This window comes from Glandiceps talaboti, chromosome 6, assembly GCF_964340395.1.
Source record: "Glandiceps talaboti chromosome 6, keGlaTala1.1, whole genome shotgun sequence".
Lineage (NCBI taxonomy): Eukaryota > Metazoa > Hemichordata > Enteropneusta > Spengelidae > Glandiceps > Glandiceps talaboti.
In genome coordinates, this window is record NC_135554.1 from 28417727 (window position 1) to 28444372 (window position 26646).

At 37.0% G+C, this 26646-nt stretch overlaps 1 protein-coding gene and 1 long non-coding RNA gene across 2 annotated transcripts in view; one reads left to right on the forward strand and one right to left on the reverse strand.

The window, feature by feature from the left end:
* The first annotated feature begins 325 nt into the window (after positions 1 to 325).
* Positions 326 to 1811, forward strand: LOC144436167 (uncharacterized). The gene is made up of 3 exons (XR_013480938.1): positions 326 to 368; positions 751 to 818; positions 1687 to 1811. It is a non-coding gene; the product is annotated as an uncharacterized LOC144436167 (long non-coding RNA).
* Positions 1812 to 3237: 1426 nt separating this feature from the next.
* Positions 3238 to 26646, reverse strand: part of LOC144436685 (uncharacterized) — a 69128-nt gene continuing 45719 nt past the window's right edge. Inside the window, exons 12-13 of the mRNA XM_078125532.1 lie at positions 4418 to 4576; positions 3238 to 3912 (exon numbers count right to left, since the gene is read on the reverse strand). Of these exons, the coding sequence (XP_077981658.1) occupies positions 3557 to 3912; positions 4418 to 4576 (515 nt within the window). The 3' untranslated portion in view covers positions 3238 to 3556. The remainder of the gene's footprint in view (positions 3913 to 4417; positions 4577 to 26646) is intronic.

The window sequence follows — 26646 nt, forward strand, 5'->3', positions numbered from 1 at the left end:
GTCGTTAGCTGGTTAGTCGTACAAGTGTCGAGGTTATCAGCACATCGCATGGGGTTTGTGCCAACCTTGTCAGTGATATTCAAAGCATTGGGTAAGTAATGGTACAGCTTTGCATGTTTTGATAATGACTCTTATTTCAACTAAAATGTTAGATGGAGACTATTACGTTAGACAATAAAAATCACTGGCCATTTTCAGCACTCACAGGGGCCGGGGAGAAGTTCAAATATATATACCTCACCATGTGAGGCACACCATTTTGATCTTTCAAATCATATACATTTGCAATTAACTATTTTTAATTTATTACAATAGGAAGCGGTGCCATACGGCTGTAGTATAAGTAATAAATGTCATATAAAATCAAAGTTCACTATTTTCCAAGCTGGGTTGTTCTTTTACTTGACGGATAACAGTAACGTTACGTGTGATAAAGAAGAACAGTTGTTGTTGTTTAGTCTACTGCGCTGTGTGTGACATCCTTTGCTTTCCGAAGTCCACACTGAGCTTGTCATTCAGATCAAAAATTTAGTAAGCAAGTCTTCAATTACCCACAAAATGCTAACAGTTGGTAGAGGTAGCATAAGTTGGGTCTGATTACCAGAACCAGATGTGTCCAAAAAAACGTGTACTATATGGAAAGGTACTTTGCTAGAAATGTTGTACACCACAAGCTATGCCATCTCACATTCTGAACTAATATTTAAATAACATAACATAACATAAGTGTCTGTGTCCACTTTTTTACAGTCACCAAGCCACTGCCATTACATGTCCTAAATCGGAAAAACCAACGGCTTACATAAATTTTATAACAGGTAGGACATGCTTTTGACTATTTTTGCAAGGTTATCAATTTTGACCTAGCATGCACTATTTGTAATTGTTATGCACACCATGTTGTGGTGATTACATATACCATTGCCCTGCCATCCCCGATGTACTTCTTTCCCATATCTGAAATTGTGAACTCATATTCATAACTGGTAAAATATGTTCAAATTTTGTTTAAAAATTAACTTTAAACAATAATTTTTATGTACAACACTTAATTTTTTTTCTTCATGTTTCATCTTCAAATGAGTATACAGCAAATCTGATGCACTCTCAACCATCATGATCGAATCTCCTTCCATATGTAACTGACAGTGTAATACACGACCAACTTTCACTGTACATTATTTTTCTACATTGTCACCAATCTTTGGCAAACAATATCATATCAACCAAAATTTTGTCTTTAACTGAAAAAGTTGTTCTCAAATCTGAAAGCCATTTATTATTTTTGAAAACTGTGTTTCCATAAGTATATGTAATTACACAAATAAGTTATTGTGCCCTAAAGGTTCAATGACCAAAATCAATCAAATAAATATACATACATACATACATACATACATACATACATACATACATACACAGTCATACATACACAGTCATACATACATACATACATACATACATACATACATACATACATTCATTCAAAATGATGCACACACATACACAATTTAGTTTGATTAGAAATTGGTTGGATGTCCAATTCTTACAACTTTTATAGAAGTAAACAAAGAGTAACAATCCAAGATGCTTTGTTTCAAGCCATGATCTCAATATCTAACACTTTTTTCTTTTTTTTTCCTTTCCTTTTTTGGTATGTTATGGATTTGCCTTGACTAACTGAAGATATCCAGGTGGAGAGGAAGACAATTGTAACAGACATTCAAACCAACACTTGCATCCTTACTGATACAACAGACATTCAAACACATTACAGTCATCAACTTTACCAACAAACACTAATATCAGAGTTTATACACTTGTACAACACTCACTCATATACTCACCAACCCTTCAAACAAAGACTAACATATTTACTCCAGAAGGAGAAATCCCACTGATGGCAATTACATGAGTCAATAGAATCAATCGGTCAGATTCGATCAACTGGCAAAAAATCAACTAAGGCAGAAAATCAAAGGCAAAAACCAAAGGCAAACAAGACATATTGTCAGAAGGCAATATCCAGAGACTGTAACACATAACAATTGCCAGAAGGCACACATAATAAAAAAGAATTGTCAGAGGCTGTAACACATAACAATTGCCAGAAGGCACACAAAACAAAAAAGAATTGTCAGAAGGCACACAAAATAAAAAAGAATTGTCAGAAACCAACATTACCACTTAAAAATTGTCCAAAACAAGAAAATAAATAAATACTGACAGAATAATTGCAACTCTCCTCAATTACAAATAAATACACCGCAACAATAATAATGAATAATAATGTTGGGTTCTTATATATCGCTTCCCCACTCCGTGCTCAAAGCGCTTTACAATTATTACCCCTGGCTTGGATCAGAATGGCACAACGGCCCTTTAGTCTTCCTCAACTCCCAAGGGAGCATACAATCCATTGCAGCCATTTAAGCGCATAGGATTAAAGCCTTCACATTGCAACCTATATCCTACCAGGTCCCCAATTGTACAGCTGGGTTGACTGAGGCACAGTCGTGGTTCAAATCTTGCCCAAGGACTTTAGCCACTCAGAAACAAACAGCAGGCAGCGACAGGGCTCGAACCTGCAACCTGTAGATTCCAATCCGGTCACGCTAACCATTCACCTATCATGACTCCACATACAACAACAACCCCCTCCACCTGTCATAAAGCATACAATACTAAAACTCTTTCGAGCCCAGAATCATACAAAGATATTATCAAACTAAAGTTCATTCTTTACATCTGCACTATCTGTTATATCTATAGTAAGAATTGAGTGAGAATATGTGTCTCTCAAAATACATTTCAATAACAGTAATTAGCTATATTTTAAGAATGCACACTTCAAATTCAATACCAAACCACACACCTTTTTATTTTATTTAATTTTATTTATTTCCACCACAAACATAAGATAACAAATAACATTACAAAAAGTAAGTATCACTAATAAGAAAATGCTCTGGCATGGTGTGACAACCATAGAAATAGTTCACTTTCCATGGCCCGTACAAATATGGGAAGTAACTAAATACAAATGGTACATATAAATAAATAATCAAATACACATACTTATTTAAATTTGTCTAACAAATATTACAAATAAACAATTCTAAACAAAGAAAAACATTATAGCACAAAGAATATCAAACAACCCAACAGAAAGCAAAACAAATGAAATAATGACAACACACAAAAATATTTACATCATGATCTTTATAGCGATGGGCAAATAACAATCAGTGAGGAAAAATAACTAATTGCACATGTTCTGTTCCAACAAATCTCTGTAATATAAGAACAAGAATATCAAAACGTTGCCTTTACAGTTTAAATCTGGTTTAAATTGTTCCATCTTCGGTGTTTCTGTGTAGATGATCAAAAATGCTTGTCAGCCTATCATGTAAACACATGCAGTAAAATGAAAATTCTATTACTGATTTTTAGTATGTTTATTTGAAAACATCATCGTGTAAATGCAGCTGTAGAGGACACATTGACAGAGAGGAGATGTACATTTTAATGTCCCCTTTTCCAAGATATTAGACTTCTAATTTGGATCTAACATAGTAGGGGATGATTGCACATACACATTTTTTTGTGGTCGTTTCTTGGGCAGAGAATATTTCAAATTATTCCAGAACTTTGCCATGTCTTTTTCATCACCAGACCAGGTGACATATGAGATTTCTTTCAGCATACTGTCTATGTTGGCATCGGACTGCCTCACTTCACTTATATCTTCAAACAAGATTGGAATGATCATCTTGGTTTTCCTTTTCAACATTTCTTCCTGTGCTTTCAGAAACACAAATCGACACAAGTCATCCTGTATGAAACTAGGTGACAAAACTAGAATGGTTCGACGACTCTTCTCAATAGCTTTTATGATATTGATGAAAATGTCTGGAGTATGGAGAGAGAAAGAAAAATAATGTTGGGAAATCTAAAAATTAAAAAGAACAATAACTTTGATAATGATCACACTGAATTCAGTAATGTTCAAATTCAAAAAGTATTTTTACAGGGACCATTTCACACTTCAGAAAATGCTTCTCTTCTACAATATATTGGGGAGGAGGTGGGGGTGGGGGTTGGGGGGGTTGGAGGTTGGGGTCAGGAGAATGTTCTTTGTTTTGTATCAGTTTAAGTATAACAGTAAAATTGAAATCCCAGCTCTCATATATCAAGATTTTTGTCAAATATGTGATGATGATGATGCTGCTGTGACATTTCAATGTGGTGTACCTCTATATGACCCATCCATCCCATAAAACCTAATTTCTTCAGCTTTCCCTAAACATTCACTGCTAGGAGATCTGATGGTTTTACAACAATGATAACTGGTACATATATAAAATTATTTTCATTTGACACTGCCTTTGTTCCATGATATTCATATATGCTTTACCTATGCCCGGTATGAAGTTCCTTTGATGTTCACATATACAGTATTTGCCACCTCTCTCCAATTCTGGTATCAATGTTCCACAGACAAACTTTTCATCCTCTGAAATGACGTCATTATCTGTACCATGATAGTATACAAATGCATCAAAAGTCTTCCCATCTGTGAAATTATAACAAATAGATCCATATTAAACACAGATTTTGTCAGTATTGTGTTAACATGATTATAAGAGAACTCCATCACATGTATGTGCCAGTGTGGTGCACTGGGAGTATTTGATATTGTTTATGGCATCCATATCAAGTGTAAAAGTATACTGTTTCATTTGCTAATTGACCACATTAGAAAGGCCACATGCTAGGCTTGTAAATAAACCAATTGAACAGTATACTTTTACACTTGATATGAATGCTATAAACAAGAGTAGCACATAGAGAAAGTGCTTTACTTCAGTGTTACTCATTGTACATTGGTCAGATATCATTGAATAACCCACAGAAAGTCAAAATACATCGGTCAGATATCATTGAATTAATCAAGAGACATTGCATTGTGTGATCAATGGACTGAACCTGAAGGTGACACATCATTCGGGTTATACTTTTACACTTGATATGGATGCCATAAACAATTGTGGTACATACAGAAAATGCTTTACTTTGGTGTTGTGGGTTGTATTTTGACTTTCTGTGTGTAATCACTTAATGCTACGGCAGGATGTATTCATTCAATGATATCTGACCGATGTATTCTCACTTTCTGTGTGTAATCACTTAATGCTACGGCAGGATGTATTCATTCAATGATATCTGACCGATGTATTCTCACTTTCTGTGGGTTATCACTTAATGCTACGACAGGATGTATTCATTCAAGGATATCTGACCGATGTATTCTCACTTTCTGTGGGTTATCACTTAATGTTATGGCAGGATGTATTCATTCAATGATATCTGACCGATGTATTCTCACTTTCTGTGTGTAATCACTTAATGCTACGGCAGGATGTATTCATTCAAGGATATCTGACCGATGTATTCTGACTTTCTGTGTGTTATCACTTAATGCTACGGCAGGATGTATTCATTCAAGGATATCTGACCGATGTATTCTGACTTTCTGTGGGTAATCACTTAATGCTACGACAGGATGTATTCATTCAATGATATCTGACCGATGTATTCTCACTTTCTGTGGGTTATCACTTAATGCTATGGCAGGATGTATTCATTCAATGATATCTGACCGATGTATTCTGACTTTCTGTGTGTAATCACTTAATGCTACGGCAGGATGTATTCATTCAATGATATCTGACCGATGTATTCTGACTTTCTGTGGGTAATCACTTAATGCTATGACAGGATGTATTCATTCAATGATATCTGACCGATGTATTCTGACTTTCTGTGGGTTATCACTTAATGCTATGGCAGGATGTATTCATTCAATGATATCTGACCGATGTATTCTCACTTTCTGTGGGTTATCACTTAATGCTATGGCAGGATGTATTCATTCAATGATATCTGACCGATGTATTCTGACTTTCTGTGTGTAATCACTTAATGCTACGGCAGGATGTATTCATTCAATGATATCTGACCGATGTATTCTCACTTTCTGTGTGTAATCACTTAATGCTACGGCAGGATGTATTCATTCAATGATATCTGACCGATGTATTCTCACTTTCTGTGGGTTATCACTTAATGCTACGACAGGATGTATTCATTCAATGATATCTGACCGATGTATTCTCACTTTCTGTGGGTTATCACTTAATGCTATGGCAGGATGTATTCATTCAAGGATATCTGACCGATGTATTCTGACTTTCTGTGGGTTATCACTTAATGTTATGGCAGGATGTATTCATTCAATGATATCTGACCGATGTATTCTCACTTTCTGTGGGTTATCACTTAATGCTACGACAGGATGTATTAATTCAAGGATATCTGACCGATGTATTCTGACTTTCTGTGGGTTATCACTTAATGCTACGACAGGATGTATTCATTCAAGGATATCTGACCGATGTATTCTGACTTTCTGTGGGTTATCACTTAATGCTATGGCAGGATGTATTCATTCAATGATATCTGACCGATGTATTCTCACTTTCTGTGGGTTATCACTTAATGCTACGGCAGGATGTATTCATTCAATGATATCTGACCGATGTATTCTCACTTTCTGTGTGTAATCACTTAATGCTACGGCAGGATGTATTCATTCAATGATATCTGACCGATGTATTCTCACTTTCTGTGGGTTATCACTTAATGCTACGACAGGATGTATTCATTCAAGGATATCTGACCGATGTATTCTCACTTTCTGTGGGTTATCACTTAATGCTACGGCAGGATGTATTCATTCAATGATATCTGACCGATGTATTTTGACTTTCTGTGTGTAATCACTTAATGCTACGGCAGGATGTATTCATTCAATGATATCTGACCGATGTATTCTGACTTTCTGTGGGTTATCACTTAATGCTACGACAGGATGTATTCATTCAATGATATCTGACCGATGTATTCTGACTTTCTGTGGGTTATCACTTAATGCTACGGCAGGATGTATTCATTCAATGATATCTGACCGATGTATTCTGACTTTCTATGGGTTATCACTTAATGCTACGGCAGGATGTATTCATTCAATGATATCTGACCGATGTATTTTGACTTTCTGTGTGTTATCACTTAATGTTATGGCAGGATGTATTCATTCAATGATATCTGACCGATGTATTCTCACTTTCTGTGGGTTATCACTTAATGCTATGACAGGATGTATTCATTCAATGATATCTGACCGATGTATTCTCACTTTCTGTGGGTTATCACTTAATGCTACGACAGGATGTATTCATTCAATGATATCTGACCGATGTATTCTGACTTTCTATGGGTTATCACTTAATGCTACGACAGGATGTATTCATTCAATGATATCTGACCGATGTATTCTGACTTTCTGTGGGTTATCACTTAATGCTACGGCAGGATGTATTCATTCAATGATATCTGACCGATGTATTCTGACTTTCTGTGGGTTATCACTTAATGCTACGGCAGGATGTATTCATTCAATGATATCTGACCGATGTATTCTGACTTTCTGTGGGTTATCACTTAATGTTATGGCAGGATGTATTCATTCAATGATATCTGACCGATGTATTCTCACTTTCTGTGGGTTATCACTTAATGCTACGGCAGGATGTATTCATTCAATGATATCTGACCGATGTATTCTCACTTTCTGTGGGTTATCACTTAATGCTACGGCAGGATGTATTCATTCAATGATATCTGACCGATGTATTCTCACTTTCTGTGGGTTATCACTTAATGCTACGGCAGGATGTATTCATTCAAGGATATCTGACCGATGTATTCTGACTTTCTGTGTGTAATCACTTAATGCTACGGCAGGATGTATTCATTCAATGATATCTGACCGATGTATTCTCACTTTCTGTGGGTTATCACTTAATGCTACGGCAGGATGTATTCATTCAATGATATCTGACCGATGTATTCTCACTTTCTGTGGGTTATCACTTAATGCTACGGCAGGATGTATTCATTCAATGATATCTGACCGATGTATTCTGACTTTCTGTGTGTAATCACTTAATGCTACGGCAGGATGTATTCATTCAAGGATATCTGACCGATGTATTCTGACTTTCTGTGTGTAATCACTTAATGCTACGGCAGGATGTATTCATTCAATGATATCTGACCGATGTATTCTCACTTTCTGTGGGTTATCACTTAATGCTACGGCAGGATGTATTCATTCAATGATATCTGACCGATGTATTCTCACTTTCTGTGGGTTATCACTTAATGCTATGGCAGGATGTATTCATTCAATGATATCTGACCGATGTATTCTGACTTTCTGTGGGTTATCACTTAATGCTACGACAGGATGTATTCATTCAAGGATATCTGACCGATGTATTCTCACTTTCTGTGGGTTATCACTTAATGCTACGACAGGATGTATTCATTCAATGATATCTGACCGATGTATTCTGACTTTCTGTGGGTAATCACTTAATGCTACGGCAGGATGTATTCATTCAATGATATCTGACCGATGTATTCTGACTTTCTATGGGTTATCACTTAATGCTACGACAGGATGTATTCATTCAATGATATCTGACCGATGTATTCTCACTTCCTGTGGGTTATCACTTAATGTTATGGCAGGATGTATTCATTCAATGATATCTGACCGATGTATTCTGACTTTCTGTGGGTTATCACTTAATGTTATGGCAGGATGTATTCATTCAATGATATCTGACCGATGTATTCTCACTTTCTGTGGGTTATCACTTAATGTTATGGCAGGATGTATTCATTCAATGATATCTGACCGATGTATTCTGACTTTCTGTGGGTTATCACTTAATGCTACGGCAGGATGTATTCATTCAATGATATCTGACCGATGTATTCTCACTTTCTGTGTGTTATCACTTAATGCTACGGCAGGATGTATTCATTCAATGATATCTGACCGATGTATTCTCACTTTCTGTGGGTTATCACTTAATGCTACGACAGGATGTATTCATTCAATGATATCTGACCGATGTATTCTGACTTTCTGTGGGTTATCACTTAATGTTATGGCAGGATGTATTCATTCAATGATATCTGACCGATGTATTCTGACTTTCTGTGGGTTATCACTTAATGTTATGGCAGGATGTATTCATTCAATGATATCTGACCGATGTATTCTGACTTTCTGTGGGTTATCACTTAATGTTATGGCAGGATGTATTCATTCAATGATATCTGACCGATGTATTCTCACTTTCTGTGGGTTATCACTTAATGCTACGGCAGGATGTATTCATTCAATGATATCTGACCGATGTATTCTGACTTTCTGTGGGTTATCACTTAATGCTACGGCAGGATGTATTCATTCAATGATATCTGACCGATGTATTCTGACTTTCTGTGTGTAATCACTTAATGCTACGGCAGGATGTATTCATTCAATGATATCTGACCGATGTATTCTGACTTTCTGTGGGTTATCACTTAATGCTACGACAGGATGTATTCATTCAATGATATCTGACCGATGTTTTCTCACTTTCTGTGGGTTATCACTTAATGCTATGGCAGGATGTATTCATTCAATGATATCTGACCGATGTATTCTCACTTTCTGTGGGTTATCACTTAATGCTACGGCAGGATGTATTCATTCAATGATATCTGACCGATGTATTCTGACTTTCTGTGGGTTATCACTTAATGCTATGGCAGGATGTATTCATTCAATGATATCTGACCGATGTATTCTCACTTTCTGTGTGTAATCACTTAATGCTACGGCAGGATGTATTCATTCAATGATATCTGACCGATGTATTCTGACTTTCTGTAGGTTATCACTTAATGCTACGACAGGATGTATTCATTCAATGAAATCTGACCGATGTATTCTGACTTTCTGTGGGTAATCACTTAATGCTACGGCAGGATGTATTCATTCAATGATATCTGACCGATGTATTCTGACTTTCTGTGGGTTATCACTTAATGCTACGGCAGGATGTATTCATTCAATGATATCTGACCGATGTATTTTGACTTTCTGTGGGTAATCACTTAATGCTACGGCAGGATGTATTCATTCAATGATATCTGACCGATGTATTCTCACTTTCTGTGGGTTATCACTTAATGCTACGGCAGGATGTATTCATTCAATGATATCTGACCGATGTATTCTGACTTTCTGTGGGTTATCACTTAATGTTATGGCAGGATGTATTCATTCAATGATATCTGACCGATGTATTCTGACTTTCTGTGGGTTATCACTTAATGCTACGGCAGGATGTATTCATTCAATGATATCTGACCGATGTATTCTGACTTTCTGTGGGTTATCACTTAATGCTACGGCAGGATGTATTCATTCAATGATATCTGACCGATGTATTCCGACTTTCTGTGGGTAATCACTTAATGTTATGGCAGGATGTATTCATTCAATGATATCTGACCGATGTATTCTGACTTTCTGTGGGTTATCACTTAATGTTATGGCAGGATGTATTCATTCAATGATATCTGACCGATGTATTCTGACTTTCTGTGTGTAATCACTTAATGCTACGACAGGATGTATTCATTCAATGATATCTGACCGATGTATTCTGACTTTCTGTGGGTTATCACTTAATGTTATGGCAGGATGTATTCATTCAAGGATATCTGACCGATGTATTCTGACTTTCTGTGGGTTATCACTTAATGTTATGGCAGGATGTATTCATTCAATGATATCTGACCGATGTATTCTGACTTTCTGTGTGTAATCACTTAATGCTACGACAGGATGTATTCATTCAATGATATCTGACCGATGTATTCTGACTTTCTGTGGGTTATCACTTAATGTTATGGCAGGATGTATTCATTCAAGGATATCTGACCGATGTATTCTGACTTTCTGTGGGTTATCACTTAATGCTATGGCAGGATGTATTCATTCAATGATATCTGACCGATGTATTCTGACTTTCTGTGTGTAATCACTTAATGCTACGGCAGGATGTATTCATTCAATGATATCTGACCGATGTATTCTGACTTTCTGTGGGTTATCACTTAATGCTATGGCAGGATGTATTCATTCAAGGATATCTGACCGATGTATTCTGACTTTCTGTGGGTTATCACTTAATGCTACGACAGGATGTATTCATTCAATGATATCTGACCGATGTATTCTGACTTTCTGTGGGTTATCACTTAATGCTATGGCAGGATGTATTCATTCAATGATATCTGACCGATGTATTCTGACTTTCTGTGGGTTATCACTTAATGCTACGGCAGGATGTATTCATTCAATGATATCTGACCGATGTATTCTCACTTTCTGTGGGTTATCACTTAATGCTACGGCAGGATGTATTCATTCAATGATATCTGACCGATGTATTCTGACCTTCTATGGGTTATCACTTAATGCTACGGCAGGATGTATTCATTCAATGATATCTGACCGATGTATTCTGACTTTCTGTGGGTTATCACTTAATGTTATGGCAGGATGTATTCATTCAATGATATCTGACCGATGTATTCTGACTTTCTGTGGGTTATCACTTAATGTTATGGCAGGATGTATTCATTCAATGATATCTGACCGATGTATTCTGACTTTCTGTGGGTTATCACTTAATGCTACGGCAGGATGTATTCATTCAATGATATCTGACCGATGTATTCTGACTTTCTGTGGGTTATCACTTAATGCTACGACAGGATGTATTCATTCAATGATATCTGACCGATGTATTCTGACTTTCTATGGGTTATCACTTAATGTTATGGCAGGATGTATTCATTCAATGATATCTGACCGATGTATTCTCAGGTTATCACTTAATGCTACGGCAGGATGTATTCATTCAATGATATCTGACCGATGTATTCTGACTTTCTATGGGTTATCACTTAATGTTATGGCAGGATGTATTCATTCAATGATATCTGACCGATGTATTCTCAGGTTATCACTTAATGCTACGGCAGGATGTATTCATTCAATGATATCTGACCGATGTATTCTGACTTTCTATGGGTTATCACTTAATGCTACGGCAGGATGTATTCATTCAATGATATCTGACCGATGTATTCTCACTTTCTGTGGGTTATCACTTAATGCTACGGCAGGATGTATTCATTCAATGATATCTGACCGATGTATTCTCACTTTCTGTGGGTTATCACTTAATGCTACGACAGGATGTATTCATTCAATGATATCTGACCGATGTATTCTGACTTTCTGTGTGTTATCACTTAATGCTACGACAGGATGTATTCATTCAATGATATCTGACCGATGTATTCTCAGGTTATCACTTAATGCTACGACAGGATGTATTCATTCAATGATATCTGACCGATGTATTCTCACTTTCTGTGTGTAATCACTTAATGCTACGGCAGGATGTATTCATTCAATGATATCTGACCGATGTATTTTGACTTTCTGTGGGTTATCACTTAATGCTACGGCAGGATGTATTCATTCAATGATATCTGACCGATGTATTCTGACTTTCTGTGGGTTATCACTTAATGCTACGACAGGATGTATTCATTCAATGATATCTGACCGATGTATTCTGACTTTCTGTGGGTTATCACTTAATGCTACGGCAGGATGTATTCATTCAATGATATCTGACCGATGTATTCTCAGGTTATCACTTAATGCTACGACAGGATGTATTCATTCAATGATATCTGACCGATGTATTCTCACTTTCTGTGGGTTATCACTTAATGCTACGACAGGATGTATTCATTCAATGATATCTGACCGATGTATTCTGACTTTCTGTGGGTTATCACTTAATGCTATGGCAGGATGTATTCATTCAATGATATCTGACCGATGTATTCTGACTTTCTGTGGGTTATCACTTAATGTTATGGCAGGATGTATTCATTCAATGATATCTGACCGATGTATTCTCACTTTCTGTGGGTTATCACTTAATGCTACGACAGGATGTATTCATTCAAGGATATCTGACCGATGTATTCTCACTTTCTGTGGGTTATCACTTAATGTTATGGCAGGATGTATTCATTCAATGATATCTGACCGATGTATTCTCACTTTCTGTGTGTAATCACTTAATGCTACGGCAGGATGTATTCATTCAAGGATATCTGACCGATGTATTCTGACTTTCTGTGTGTTATCACTTAATGCTACGGCAGGATGTATTCATTCAAGGATATCTGACCGATGTATTCTGACTTTCTGTGGGTAATCACTTAATGCTACGACAGGATGTATTCATTCAATGATATCTGACCGATGTATTCTCACTTTCTGTGGGTTATCACTTAATGCTATGGCAGGATGTATTCATTCAATGATATCTGACCGATGTATTCTGACTTTCTGTGTGTAATCACTTAATGCTACGGCAGGATGTATTCATTCAATGATATCTGACCGATGTATTCTGACTTTCTGTGGGTAATCACTTAATGCTATGACAGGATGTATTCATTCAATGATATCTGACCGATGTATTCTGACTTTCTGTGGGTTATCACTTAATGCTATGGCAGGATGTATTCATTCAATGATATCTGACCGATGTATTCTCACTTTCTGTGGGTTATCACTTAATGCTATGGCAGGATGTATTCATTCAATGATATCTGACCGATGTATTCTGACTTTCTGTGTGTAATCACTTAATGCTACGGCAGGATGTATTCATTCAATGATATCTGACCGATGTATTCTCACTTTCTGTGTGTAATCACTTAATGCTACGGCAGGATGTATTCATTCAATGATATCTGACCGATGTATTCTCACTTTCTGTGGGTTATCACTTAATGCTACGACAGGATGTATTCATTCAATGATATCTGACCGATGTATTCTCACTTTCTGTGGGTTATCACTTAATGCTATGGCAGGATGTATTCATTCAAGGATATCTGACCGATGTATTCTGACTTTCTGTGGGTTATCACTTAATGTTATGGCAGGATGTATTCATTCAATGATATCTGACCGATGTATTCTGACTTTCTGTGGGTTATCACTTAATGCTACGACAGGATGTATTCATTCAAGGATATCTGACCGATGTATTCTGACTTTCTGTGGGTTATCACTTAATGCTATGGCAGGATGTATTCATTCAATGATATCTGACCGATGTATTCTCACTTTCTGTGGGTTATCACTTAATGCTACGGCAGGATGTATTCATTCAATGATATCTGACCGATGTATTCTCACTTTCTGTGTGTAATCACTTAATGCTACGGCAGGATGTATTCATTCAATGATATCTGACCGATGTATTCTCACTTTCTGTGGGTTATCACTTAATGCTACGACAGGATGTATTCATTCAAGGATATCTGACCGATGTATTCTCACTTTCTGTGGGTTATCACTTAATGCTACGGCAGGATGTATTCATTCAATGATATCTGACCGATGTATTTTGACTTTCTGTGTGTAATCACTTAATGCTACGGCAGGATGTATTCATTCAATGATATCTGACCGATGTATTCTGACTTTCTGTGGGTTATCACTTAATGCTACGACAGGATGTATTCATTCAATGATATCTGACCGATGTATTCTGACTTTCTGTGGGTTATCACTTAATGCTACGGCAGGATGTATTCATTCAATGATATCTGACCGATGTATTCTGACTTTCTATGGGTTATCACTTAATGCTACGGTAGGATGTATTCATTCAATGATATCTGACCGATGTATTTTGACTTTCTGTGTGTTATCACTTAATGTTATGGCAGGATGTATTCATTCAATGATATCTGACCGATGTATTCTCACTTTCTGTGGGTTATCACTTAATGCTATGACAGGATGTATTCATTCAATGATATCTGACCGATGTATTCTCACTTTCTGTGGGTTTACACTTAATGCTACGACAGGATGTATTCATTCAATGATATCTGACCGATGTATTCTGACTTTCTATGGGTTATCACTTAATGCTACGACAGGATGTATTCATTCAATGATATCTGACCGATGTATTCTGACTTTCTGTGGGTTATCACTTAATGCTACGGCAGGATGTATTCATTCAATGATATCTGACCGATGTATTCTGACTTTCTGTGGGTTATCACTTAATGTTATGGCAGGATGTATTCATTCAATGATATCTGACCGATGTATTCTCACTTTCTGTGGGTTATCACTTAATGCTACGGCAGGATGTATTCATTCAATGATATCTGACCGATGTATTCTCACTTTCTGTGGGTTATCACTTAATGCTACGGCAGGATGTATTCATTCAATGATATCTGACCGATGTATTCTCACTTTCTGTGGGTTATCACTTAATGCTACGGCAGGATGTATTCATTCAAGGATATCTGACCGATGTATTCTGACTTTCTGTGTGTAATCACTTAATGCTACGGCAGGATGTATTCATTCAATGATATCTGACCGATGTATTCTCACTTTCTGTGGGTTATCACTTAATGCTACGGCAGGATGTATTCATTCAATGATATCTGACCGATGTATTCTCACTTTCTGTGGGTTATCACTTAATGCTACGACAGGATGTATTCATTCAAGGATATCTGACCGATGTATTCTCACTTTCTGTGGGTTATCACTTAATGCTACGGCAGGATGTATTCATTCAATGATATCTGACCGATGTATTTTGACTTTCTGTGTGTAATCACTTAATGCTACGGCAGGATGTATTCATTCAATGATATCTGACCGATGTATTCTGACTTTCTGTGGGTTATCACTTAATGCTACGACAGGATGTATTCATTCAATGATATCTGACCGATGTATTCTGACTTTCTGTGGGTTATCACTTAATGCTACGGCAGGATGTATTCATTCAATGATATCTGACCGATGTATTCTGACTTTCTATGGGTTATCACTTAATGCTACGGCAGGATGTATTCATTCAATGATATCTGACCGATGTATTTTGACTTTCTGTGTGTTATCACTTAATGTTATGGCAGGATGTATTCATTCAATGATATCTGACCGATGTATTCTCACTTTCTGTGGGTTATCACTTAATGCTACGGCAGGATGTATTCATTCAATGATATCTGACCGATGTATTCTCACTTTCTGTGGGTTATCACTTAATGCTATGGCAGGATGTATTCATTCAATGATATCTGACCGATGTATTCTGACTTTCTGTGGGTTATCACTTAATGCTACGACAGGATGTATTCATTCAATGATATCTGACCGATGTATTCTGACTTTCTGTGGGTTATCACTTAATGCTACGACAGGATGTATTCATTCAATGATATCTGACCGATGTATTCTGACTTTCTGTGGGTAATCACTTAATGCTACGGCAGGATGTATTCATTCAATGATATCTGACCGATGTATTCTGACTTTCTATGGGTTATCACTTAATGCTACGACAGGATGTATTCATTCAATGATATCTGACCGATGTATTCTCACTTCCTGTGGGTTATCACTTAATGCTACGGCAGGATGTATTCATTCAATGATATCTGACCGATGTATTCTGACTTTCTGTGGGTTATCACTTAATGTTATGGCAGGATGTATTCATTCAATGATATCTGACCGATGTATTCTCACTTTCTGTGGGTTATCACTTAATGTTATGGCAGGATGTATTCATTCAATGATATCTGACCGATGTATTCTGACTTTCTGTGGGTTATCACTTAATGCTACGGCAGGATGTATTCATTCAATGATATCTGACCGATGTATTCTCACTTTCTGTGTGTTATCACTTAATGCTACGGCAGGATGTATTCATTCAATGATATCTGACCGATGTATTCTCACTTTCTGTGGGTTATCACTTAATGCTACGACAGGATGTATTCATTCAATGATATCTGACCGATGTATTCTGACTTTCTATGTGTTATCACTTAATGTTATGGCAGGATGTATTCATTCAATGATATCTGACCGATGTATTCTGACTTTCTGTGGGTTATCACTTAATGTTATGGCAGGATGTATTCATTCAATGATATCTGACCGATGTATTCTGACTTTCTGTGGGTTATCACTTAATGTTATGGCAGGATGTATTCATTCAATGATATCTGACCGATGTATTCTCACTTTCTGTGGGTTATCACTTAATGTTATGGCAGGATGTATTCATTCAATGATATCTGACCGATGTATTCTGACTTTCTGTGGGTTATCACTTAATGCTACGGCAGGATGTATTCATTCAATGATATCTGACCGATGTATTCTGACTTTCTGTGGGTTATCACTTAATGCTACGGCAGGATGTATTCATTCAATGATATCTGACCGATGTATTCTGACTTTCTGTGTGTAATCACTTAATGCTACGGCAGGATGTATTCATTCAATGATATCTGACCGATGTATTCTGACTTTCTGTGGGTTATCACTTAATGCTACGACAGGATGTATTCATTCAATGATATCTGACCGATGTATTCTCACTTTCTGTGGGTTATCACTTAATGCTATGGCAGGATGTATTCATTCAATGATATCTGACCGATGTATTCTCACTTTCTGTGGGTTATCACTTAATGCTACGGCAGGATGTATTCATTCAATGATATCTGACCGATGTATTCTGACTTTCTGTGGGTTATCACTTAATGCTATGGCAGGATGTATTCATTCAATGATATCTGACCGATGTATTCTCACTTTCTGTGTGTAATCACTTAATGCTACGGCAGGATGTATTCATTCAATGATATCTGACCGATGTATTCTGACTTTCTGTAGGTTATCACTTAATGCTACGACAGGATGTATTCATTCAATGATATCTGACCGATGTATTCTGACTTTCTGTGGGTAATCACTTAATGCTACGGCAGGATGTATTCATTCAATGATATCTGACCGATGTATTCTGACTTTCTGTGGGTTATCACTTAATGCTACGGCAGGATGTATTCATTCAATGATATCTGACCGATGTATTTTGACTTTCTGTGGGTAATCACTTAATGCTACGGCAGGATGTATTCATTCAATGATATCTGACCGATGTATTCTCACTTTCTGTGGGTTATCACTTAATGCTACGGCAGGATGTATTCATTCAATGATATCTGACCGATGTATTCTGACTTTCTGTGGGTTATCACTTAATGTTATGGCAGGATGTATTCATTCAATGATATCTGACCGATGTATTCTGACTTTCTGTGGGTTATCACTTAATGCTACGGCAGGATGTATTCATTCAATGATATCTGACCGATGTATTCTGACTTTCTGTGGGTTATCACTTAATGCTACGGCAGGATGTATTCATTCAATGATATCTGACCGATGTATTCCGACTTTCTGTGGGTAATCACTTAATGTTATGGCAGGATGTATTCATTCAATGATATCTGACCGATGTATTCTGACTTTCTGTGGGTTATCACTTAATGTTATGGCAGGATGTATTCATTCAATGATATCTGACCGATGTATTCTGACTTTCTGTGTGTAATCACTTAATGCTACGACAGGATGTATTCATTCAATGATATCTGACCGATGTATTCTGACTTTCTGTGGGTTATCACTTAATGTTATGGCAGGATGTATTCATTCAAGGATATCTGACCGATGTATTCTGACTTTCTGTGGGTTATCACTTAATGTTATGGCAGGATGTATTCATTCAATGATATCTGACCGATGTATTCTGACTTTCTGTGTGTAATCACTTAATGCTACGACAGGATGTATTCATTCAATGATATCTGACCGATGTATTCTGACTTTCTGTGGGTTATCACTTAATGCTACGACAGGATGTATTCATTCAAGGATATCTGACCGATGTATTCTCACTTTCTGTGGGTTATCACTTAATGCTACGGCAGGATGTATTCATTCAATGATATCTGACCGATGTATTCTGACTTTCTATGGGTTATCACTTAATGCTACGACAGGATGTATTCATTCAATGATATCTGACCGATGTATTCTGACTTTCTGTGGGTTATCACTTAATGCTACGACAGGATGTATTCATTCAATGATATCTGACCGATGTATTCTCACTTTCTGTGGGTTATCACTTAATGCTATGGCAGGATGTATTCATTCAATGATATCTGACCGATGTATTCTCACTTTCTGTGGGTTATCACTTAATGCTACGGCAGGATGTATTCATTCAATGATATCTGACCGATGTATTCTGACTTTCTGTGGGTTATCACTTAATGCTATGGCAGGATGTATTCATTCAATGATATCTGACCGATGTATTCTCACTTTCTGTGTGTAATCACTTAATGCTACGGCAGGATGTATTCATTCAATGATATCTGACCGATGTATTCTGACTTTCTGTAGGTTATCACTTAATGCTACGACAGGATGTATTCATTCAATGATATCTGACCGATGTATTCTGACTTTCTGTGGGTAATCACTTAATGCTACGGCAGGATGTATTCATTCAATGATATCTGACCGATGTATTCTGACTTTCTGTGGGTTATCACTTAATGCTACGGCAGGATGTATTCATTCAATGATATCTGACCGATGTATTTTGACTTTCTGTGGGTAATCACTTAATGCTACGGCAGGATGTATTCATTCAATGATATCTGACCGATGTATTCTCACTTTCTGTGGGTTATCACTTAATGCTACGGCAGGATGTATTCATTCAATGATATCTGACCGATGTATTCTGACTTTCTGTGGGTTATCACTTAATGTTATGGCAGGATGTATTCATTCAATGATATCTGACCGATGTATTCTGACTTTCTGTGGGTTATCACTTAATGCTACGGCAGGATGTATTCATTCAATGATATCTGACCGATGTATTCTGACTTTCTGTGGGTTATCACTTAATGCTACGGCAGGATGTATTCATTCAATGATATCTGACCGATGTATTCCGACTTTCTGTGGGTAATCACTTAATGTTATGGCAGGATGTATTCATTCAATGATATCTGACCGATGTATTCTGACTTTCTGTGGGTTATCACTTAATGTTATGGCAGGATGTATTCATTCAATGATATCTGACCGATGTATTCTGACTTTCTGTGTGTAATCACTTAATGCTACGACAGGATGTATTCATTCAATGATATCTGACCGATGTATTCTGACTTTCTGTGGGTTATCACTTAATGTTATGGCAGGATGTATTCATTCAAGGATATCTGACCGATGTATTCTGACTTTCTGTGGGTTATCACTTAATGTTATGGCAGGATGTATTCATTCAATGATATCTGACCGATGTATTCTGACTTTCTGTGTGTAATCACTTAATGCTACGACAGGATGTATTCATTCAATGATATCTGACCGATGTATTCTGACTTTCTGTGGGTTATCACTTAATGTTATGGCAGGATGTATTCATTCAAGGATATCTGACCGATGTATTCTGACTTTCTGTGGGTTATCACTTAATGCTATGGCAGGATGTATTCATTCAATGATATCTGACCGATGTATTCTGACTTTCTGTGTGTAATCACTTAATGCTACGGCAGGATGTATTCATTCAATGATATCTGACCGATGTATTCTGACTTTCTGTGGGTTATCACTTAATGCTATGGCAGGATGTATTCATTCAAGGATATCTGACCGATGTATTCTGACTTTCTGTGGGTTATCACTTAATGCTACGACAGGATGTATTCATTCAATGATATCTGACCGATGTATTCTGACTTTCTGTGGGTTATCACTTAATGCTATGGCAGGATGTATTCATTCAATGATATCTGACCGATGTATTCTGACTTTCTGTGGGTTATCACTTAATGCTACGGCAGGATGTATTCATTCAATGATATCTGACCGATGTATTCTCACTTTCTGTGGGTTATCACTTAATGCTACGGCAGGATGTATTCATTCAATGATATCTGACCGATGTATTCTGACCTTCTATGGGTTATCACTTAATGCTACGGCAGGATGTATTCATTCAATGATATCTGACCGATGTATTCTGACTTTCTGTGGGTTATCACTTAATGTTATGGCAGGATGTATTCATTCAATGATATCTGACCGATGTATTCTGACTTTCTGTGGGTTATCACTTAATGTTATGGCAGGATGTATTCATTCAATGATATCTGACCGATGTATTCTGACTTTCTGTGGGTTATCACTTAATGCTACGGCAGGATGTATTCATTCAATGATATCTGACCGATGTATTCTGACTTTCTGTGGGTTATCACTTAATGCTACGACAGGATGTATTCATTCAATGATATCTGACCGATGTATTCTGACTTTCTATGGGTTATCACTTAATGTTATGGCAGGATGTATTCATTCAATGATATCTGACCGATGTATTCTCAGGTTATCACTTAATGCTACGGCAGGATGTATTCATTCAATGATATCTGACCGATGTATTCTGACTTTCTATGGGTTATCACTTAATGCTACGGCAGGATGTATTCATTCAATGATATCTGACCGATGTATTCTCACTTTCTGTGGGTTATCACTTAATGCTACGACAGGATGTATTCATTCAATGATATCTGACCGATGTATTCTGACTTTCTGTGTGTTATCACTTAATGCTACGACAGGATGTATTCATTCAATGATATCTGACCGATGTATTCTCAGGTTATCACTTAATGCTACGACAGGATGTATTCATTCAATGATATCTGACCGATGTATTCTCACTTTCTGTGTGTAATCACTTAATGCTACGGCAGGATGTATTCATTCAATGATATCTGACCGATGTATTTTGACTTTCTGTGGGTTATCACTTAATGCTACGGCAGGATGTATTCATTCAATGATATCTGACCGATGTATTCTGACTTTCTGTGGGTTATCACTTAATGCTACGACAGGATGTATTCATTCAATGATATCTGACCGATGTATTCTGACTTTCTGTGGGTTATCACTTAATGCTACGGCAGGATGTATTCATTCAATGATATCTGACCGATGTATTCTCAGGTTATCACTTAATGCTACGACAGGATGTATTCATTCAATGATATCTGACCGATGTATTCTCACTTTCTGTGGGTTATCACTTAATGCTACGACAGGATGTATTCATTCAATGATATCTGACCGATGTATTCTGACTTTCTGTGGGTTATCACTTAATGCTATGGCAGGATGTATTCATTCAATGATATCTGACCGATGTATTCTGACTTTCTGTGGGTTATCACTTAATGTTATGGCAGGATGTATTCATTCAATGATATCTGACCGATGTATTCTCACTTCCTGTGGGTTATCACTTAATGTTATGGCAGGATGTATTCATTCAATGATATCTGACCGATGTATTCTCACTTTCTGTGGGTTATCACTTAATGTTATGGCAGGATGTATTCATTCAATGATATCTGACCGATGTATTCTCACTTTCTGTGGGTTATCACTTAATGTTATGGCAGGATGTATTCATTCAATGATATCTGACCGATGTATTCTGACTTTCTGTGGGTTATCACTTAATGCTACGGCAGGATGTATTCATTCAATGATATCTGACCGATGTATTCTGACTTTCTGTGGGTTATCACTTAATGCTACGACAGGATGTATTCATTCAATGATATCTGACCGATGTATTCTGACTTTCTGTAGGTTATCACTTAATGCTACGACAGGATGTATTCATTCAATGATATCTGACCGATGTATTCTGACTTTCTGTGGGTAATAACTTAATGCTACGGCAGGATGTATTCATTCAATGATATCTGACCGATGTATTCTGACTTTCTGTGGGTTATCACTTAATGCTACGGCAGGATGTATTCATTCAATGATATCTGACCGATGTATTCTGACTTTCTGTGGGTAATCACTTAATGCTACGGCAGGATGTATTCATTCAATGATATCTGACCGATGTATTCTGACTTTCTGTGGGTTATCACTTAATGCTACGGCAGGATGTATTCATTCAATGATATCTGACCGATGTATTCTGACTTTCTGTGTGTAATCACTTAATGCTACGGCAGGATGTATTCATTCAATGATATCTGACCGATGTATTCTCACTTTCTGTGGGTTATCACTTAATGCTACGACAGGATGTATTCATTCAAGGATATCTGACCGATGTATTCTCACTTTCTGTGGGTTATCACTTAATGCTACGGCAGGATGTATTCATTCAATGATATCTGACCGATGTATTTTGACTTTCTGTGTGTAATCACTTAATGCTACGGCAGGATGTATTCATTCAATGATATCTGACCGATGTATTCTGACTTTCTGTGGGTTATCACTTAATGCTACGACAGGATGTATTCATTCAATGATATCTGACCGATGTATTCTGACTTTCTGTGGGTTATCACTTAATGCTACGGCAGGATGTATTCATTCAATGATATCTGACCGATGTATTCTGACTTTCTATGGGTTATCACTTAATGCTACGGCAGGATGTATTCATTCAATGATATCTGACCGATGTATTTTGACTTTCTGTGTGTTATCACTTAATGTTATGGCAGGATGTATTCATTCAATGATATCTGACCGATGTATTCTCACTTTCTGTGGGTTATCACTTAATGCTACGGCAGGATGTATTCATTGAATGATATCTGACCGATGTATTCTCACTTTCTGTGGGTTATCACTTAATGCTATGGCAGGATGTATTCATTCAATGATATCTGACCGATGTATTCTGACTTTCTGTGGGTTATCACTTAATGCTACGACAGGATGTATTCATTCAATGATATCTGACCGATGTATTCTGACTTTCTGTGGGTTATCACTTAATGCTACGACAGGATGTATTCATTCAATGATATCTGACCGATGTATTCTGACTTTCTGTGGGTAATCACTTAATGCTACGGCAGGATGTATTCATTCAATGATATCTGACCGATGTATTCTGACTTTCTATGGGTTATCACTTAATGCTACGACAGGATGTATTCATTCAATGATATCTGACCGATGTATTCTCACTTCCTGTGGGTTATCACTTAATGCTACGGCAGGATGTATTCATTCAATGATATCTGACCGATGTATTCTGACTTTCTGTGGGTTATCACTTAATGTTATGGCAGGATGTATTCATTCAATGATATCTGACCGATGTATTCTCACTTTCTGTGGGTTATCACTTAATGTTATGGCAGGATGTATTCATTCAATGATATCTGACCGATGTATTCTGACTTTCTGTGGGTTATCACTTAATGCTACGGCAGGATGTATTCATTCAATGATATCTGACCGATGTATTCTCACTTTCTGTGTGTTATCACTTAATGCTACGGCAGGATGTATTCATTCAATGATATCTGACCGATGTATTCTCACTTTCTGTGGGTTATCACTTAATGCTACGACAGGATGTATTCATTCAATGATATCTGACCGATGTATTCTGACTTTCTATGTGTTATCACTTAATGTTATGGCAGGATGTATTCATTCAATGATATCTGACCGATGTATTCTGACTTTCTGTGGGTTATCACTTAATGTTATGGCAGGATGTATTCATTCAATGATATCTGACCGATGTATTCTGACTTTCTGTGGGTTATCACTTAATGTTATGGCAGGATGTATTCATTCAATGATATCTGACCGATGTATTCTCACTTTCTGTGGGTTATCACTTAATGTTATGGCAGGATGTATTCATTCAATGATATCTGACCGATGTATTCTGACTTTCTGTGGGTTATCACTTAATGCTACGGCAGGATGTATTCATTCAATGATATCTGACCGATGTATTCTGACTTTCTGTGGGTTATCACTTAATGCTACGGCAGGATGTATTCATTCAATGATATCTGACCGATGTATTCTGACTTTCTGTGTGTAATCACTTAATGCTACGGCAGGATGTATTCATTCAATGATATCTGACCGATGTATTCTGACTTTCTGTGGGTTATCACTTAATGCTACGACAGGATGTATTCATTCAATGATATCTGACCGATGTATTCTCACTTTCTGTGGGTTATCACTTAATGCTATGGCAGGATGTATTCATTCAATGATATCTGACCGATGTATTCTCACTTTCTGTGGGTTATCACTTAATGCTACGGCAGGATGTATTCATTCAATGATATCTGACCGATGTATTCTGACTTTCTGTGGGTTATCACTTAATGCTATGGCAGGATGTATTCATTCAATGATATCTGACCGATGTATTCTCACTTTCTGTGTGTAATCACTTAATGCTACGGCAGGATGTATTCATTCAATGATATCTGACCGATGTATTCTGACTTTCTGTAGGTTATCACTTAATGCTACGACAGGATGTATTCATTCAATGATATCTGACCGATGTATTCTGACTTTCTGTGGGTAATCACTTAATGCTACGGCAGGATGTATTCATTCAATGATATCTGACCGATGTATTCTGACTTTCTGTGGGTTATCACTTAATGCTACGGCAGGATGTATTCATTCAATGATATCTGACCGATGTATTTTGACTTTCTGTGGGTAATCACTTAATGCTACGGCAGGATGTATTCATTCAATGATATCTGACCGATGTATTCTCACTTTCTGTGGGTTATCACTTAATGCTACGGCAGGATGTATTCATTCAATGATATCTGACCGATGTATTCTGACTTTCTGTGGGTTATCACTTAATGTTATGGCAGGATGTATTCATTCAATGATATCTGACCGATGTATTCTGACTTTCTGTGGGTTATCACTTAATGCTACGGCAGGATGTATTCATTCAATGATATCTGACCGATGTATTCTGACTTTCTGTGGGTTATCACTTAATGCTACGGCAGGATGTATTCATTCAATGATATCTGACCGATGTATTCCGACTTTCTGTGGGTAATCACTTAATGTTATGGCAGGATGTATTCATTCAATGATATCTGACCGATGTATTCTGACTTTCTGTGGGTTATCACTTAATGTTATGGCAGGATGTATTCATTCAATGATATCTGACCGATGTATTCTGACATTCTGTGTGTAATCACTTAATGCTACGACAGGATGTATTCATTCAATGATATCTGACCGATGTATTCTGACTTTCTGTGGGTTATCACTTAATGTTATGGCAGGATGTATTCATTCAAGGATATCTGACCGATGTATTCTGACTTTCTGTGGGTTATCACTTAATGTTATGGCAGGATGTATTCATTCAATGATATCTGACCGATGTATTCTGACTTTCTGTGTGTAATCACTTAATGCTACGACAGGATGTATTCATTCAATGATATCTGACCGATGTATTCTGACTTTCTGTGGGTTATCACTTAATGCTACGACAGGATGTATTCATTCAAGGATATCTGACCGATGTATTCTCACTTTCTGTGGGTTATCACTTAATGCTACGGCAGGATGTATTCATTCAATGATATCTGACCGATGTATTCTGACTTTCTATGGGTTATCACTTAATGCTACGACAGGATGTATTCATTCAATGATATCTGACCGATGTATTCTGACTTTCTGTGGGTTATCACTTAATGCTACGACAGGATGTATTCATTCAATGATATCTGACCGATGTATTCTCACTTTCTGTG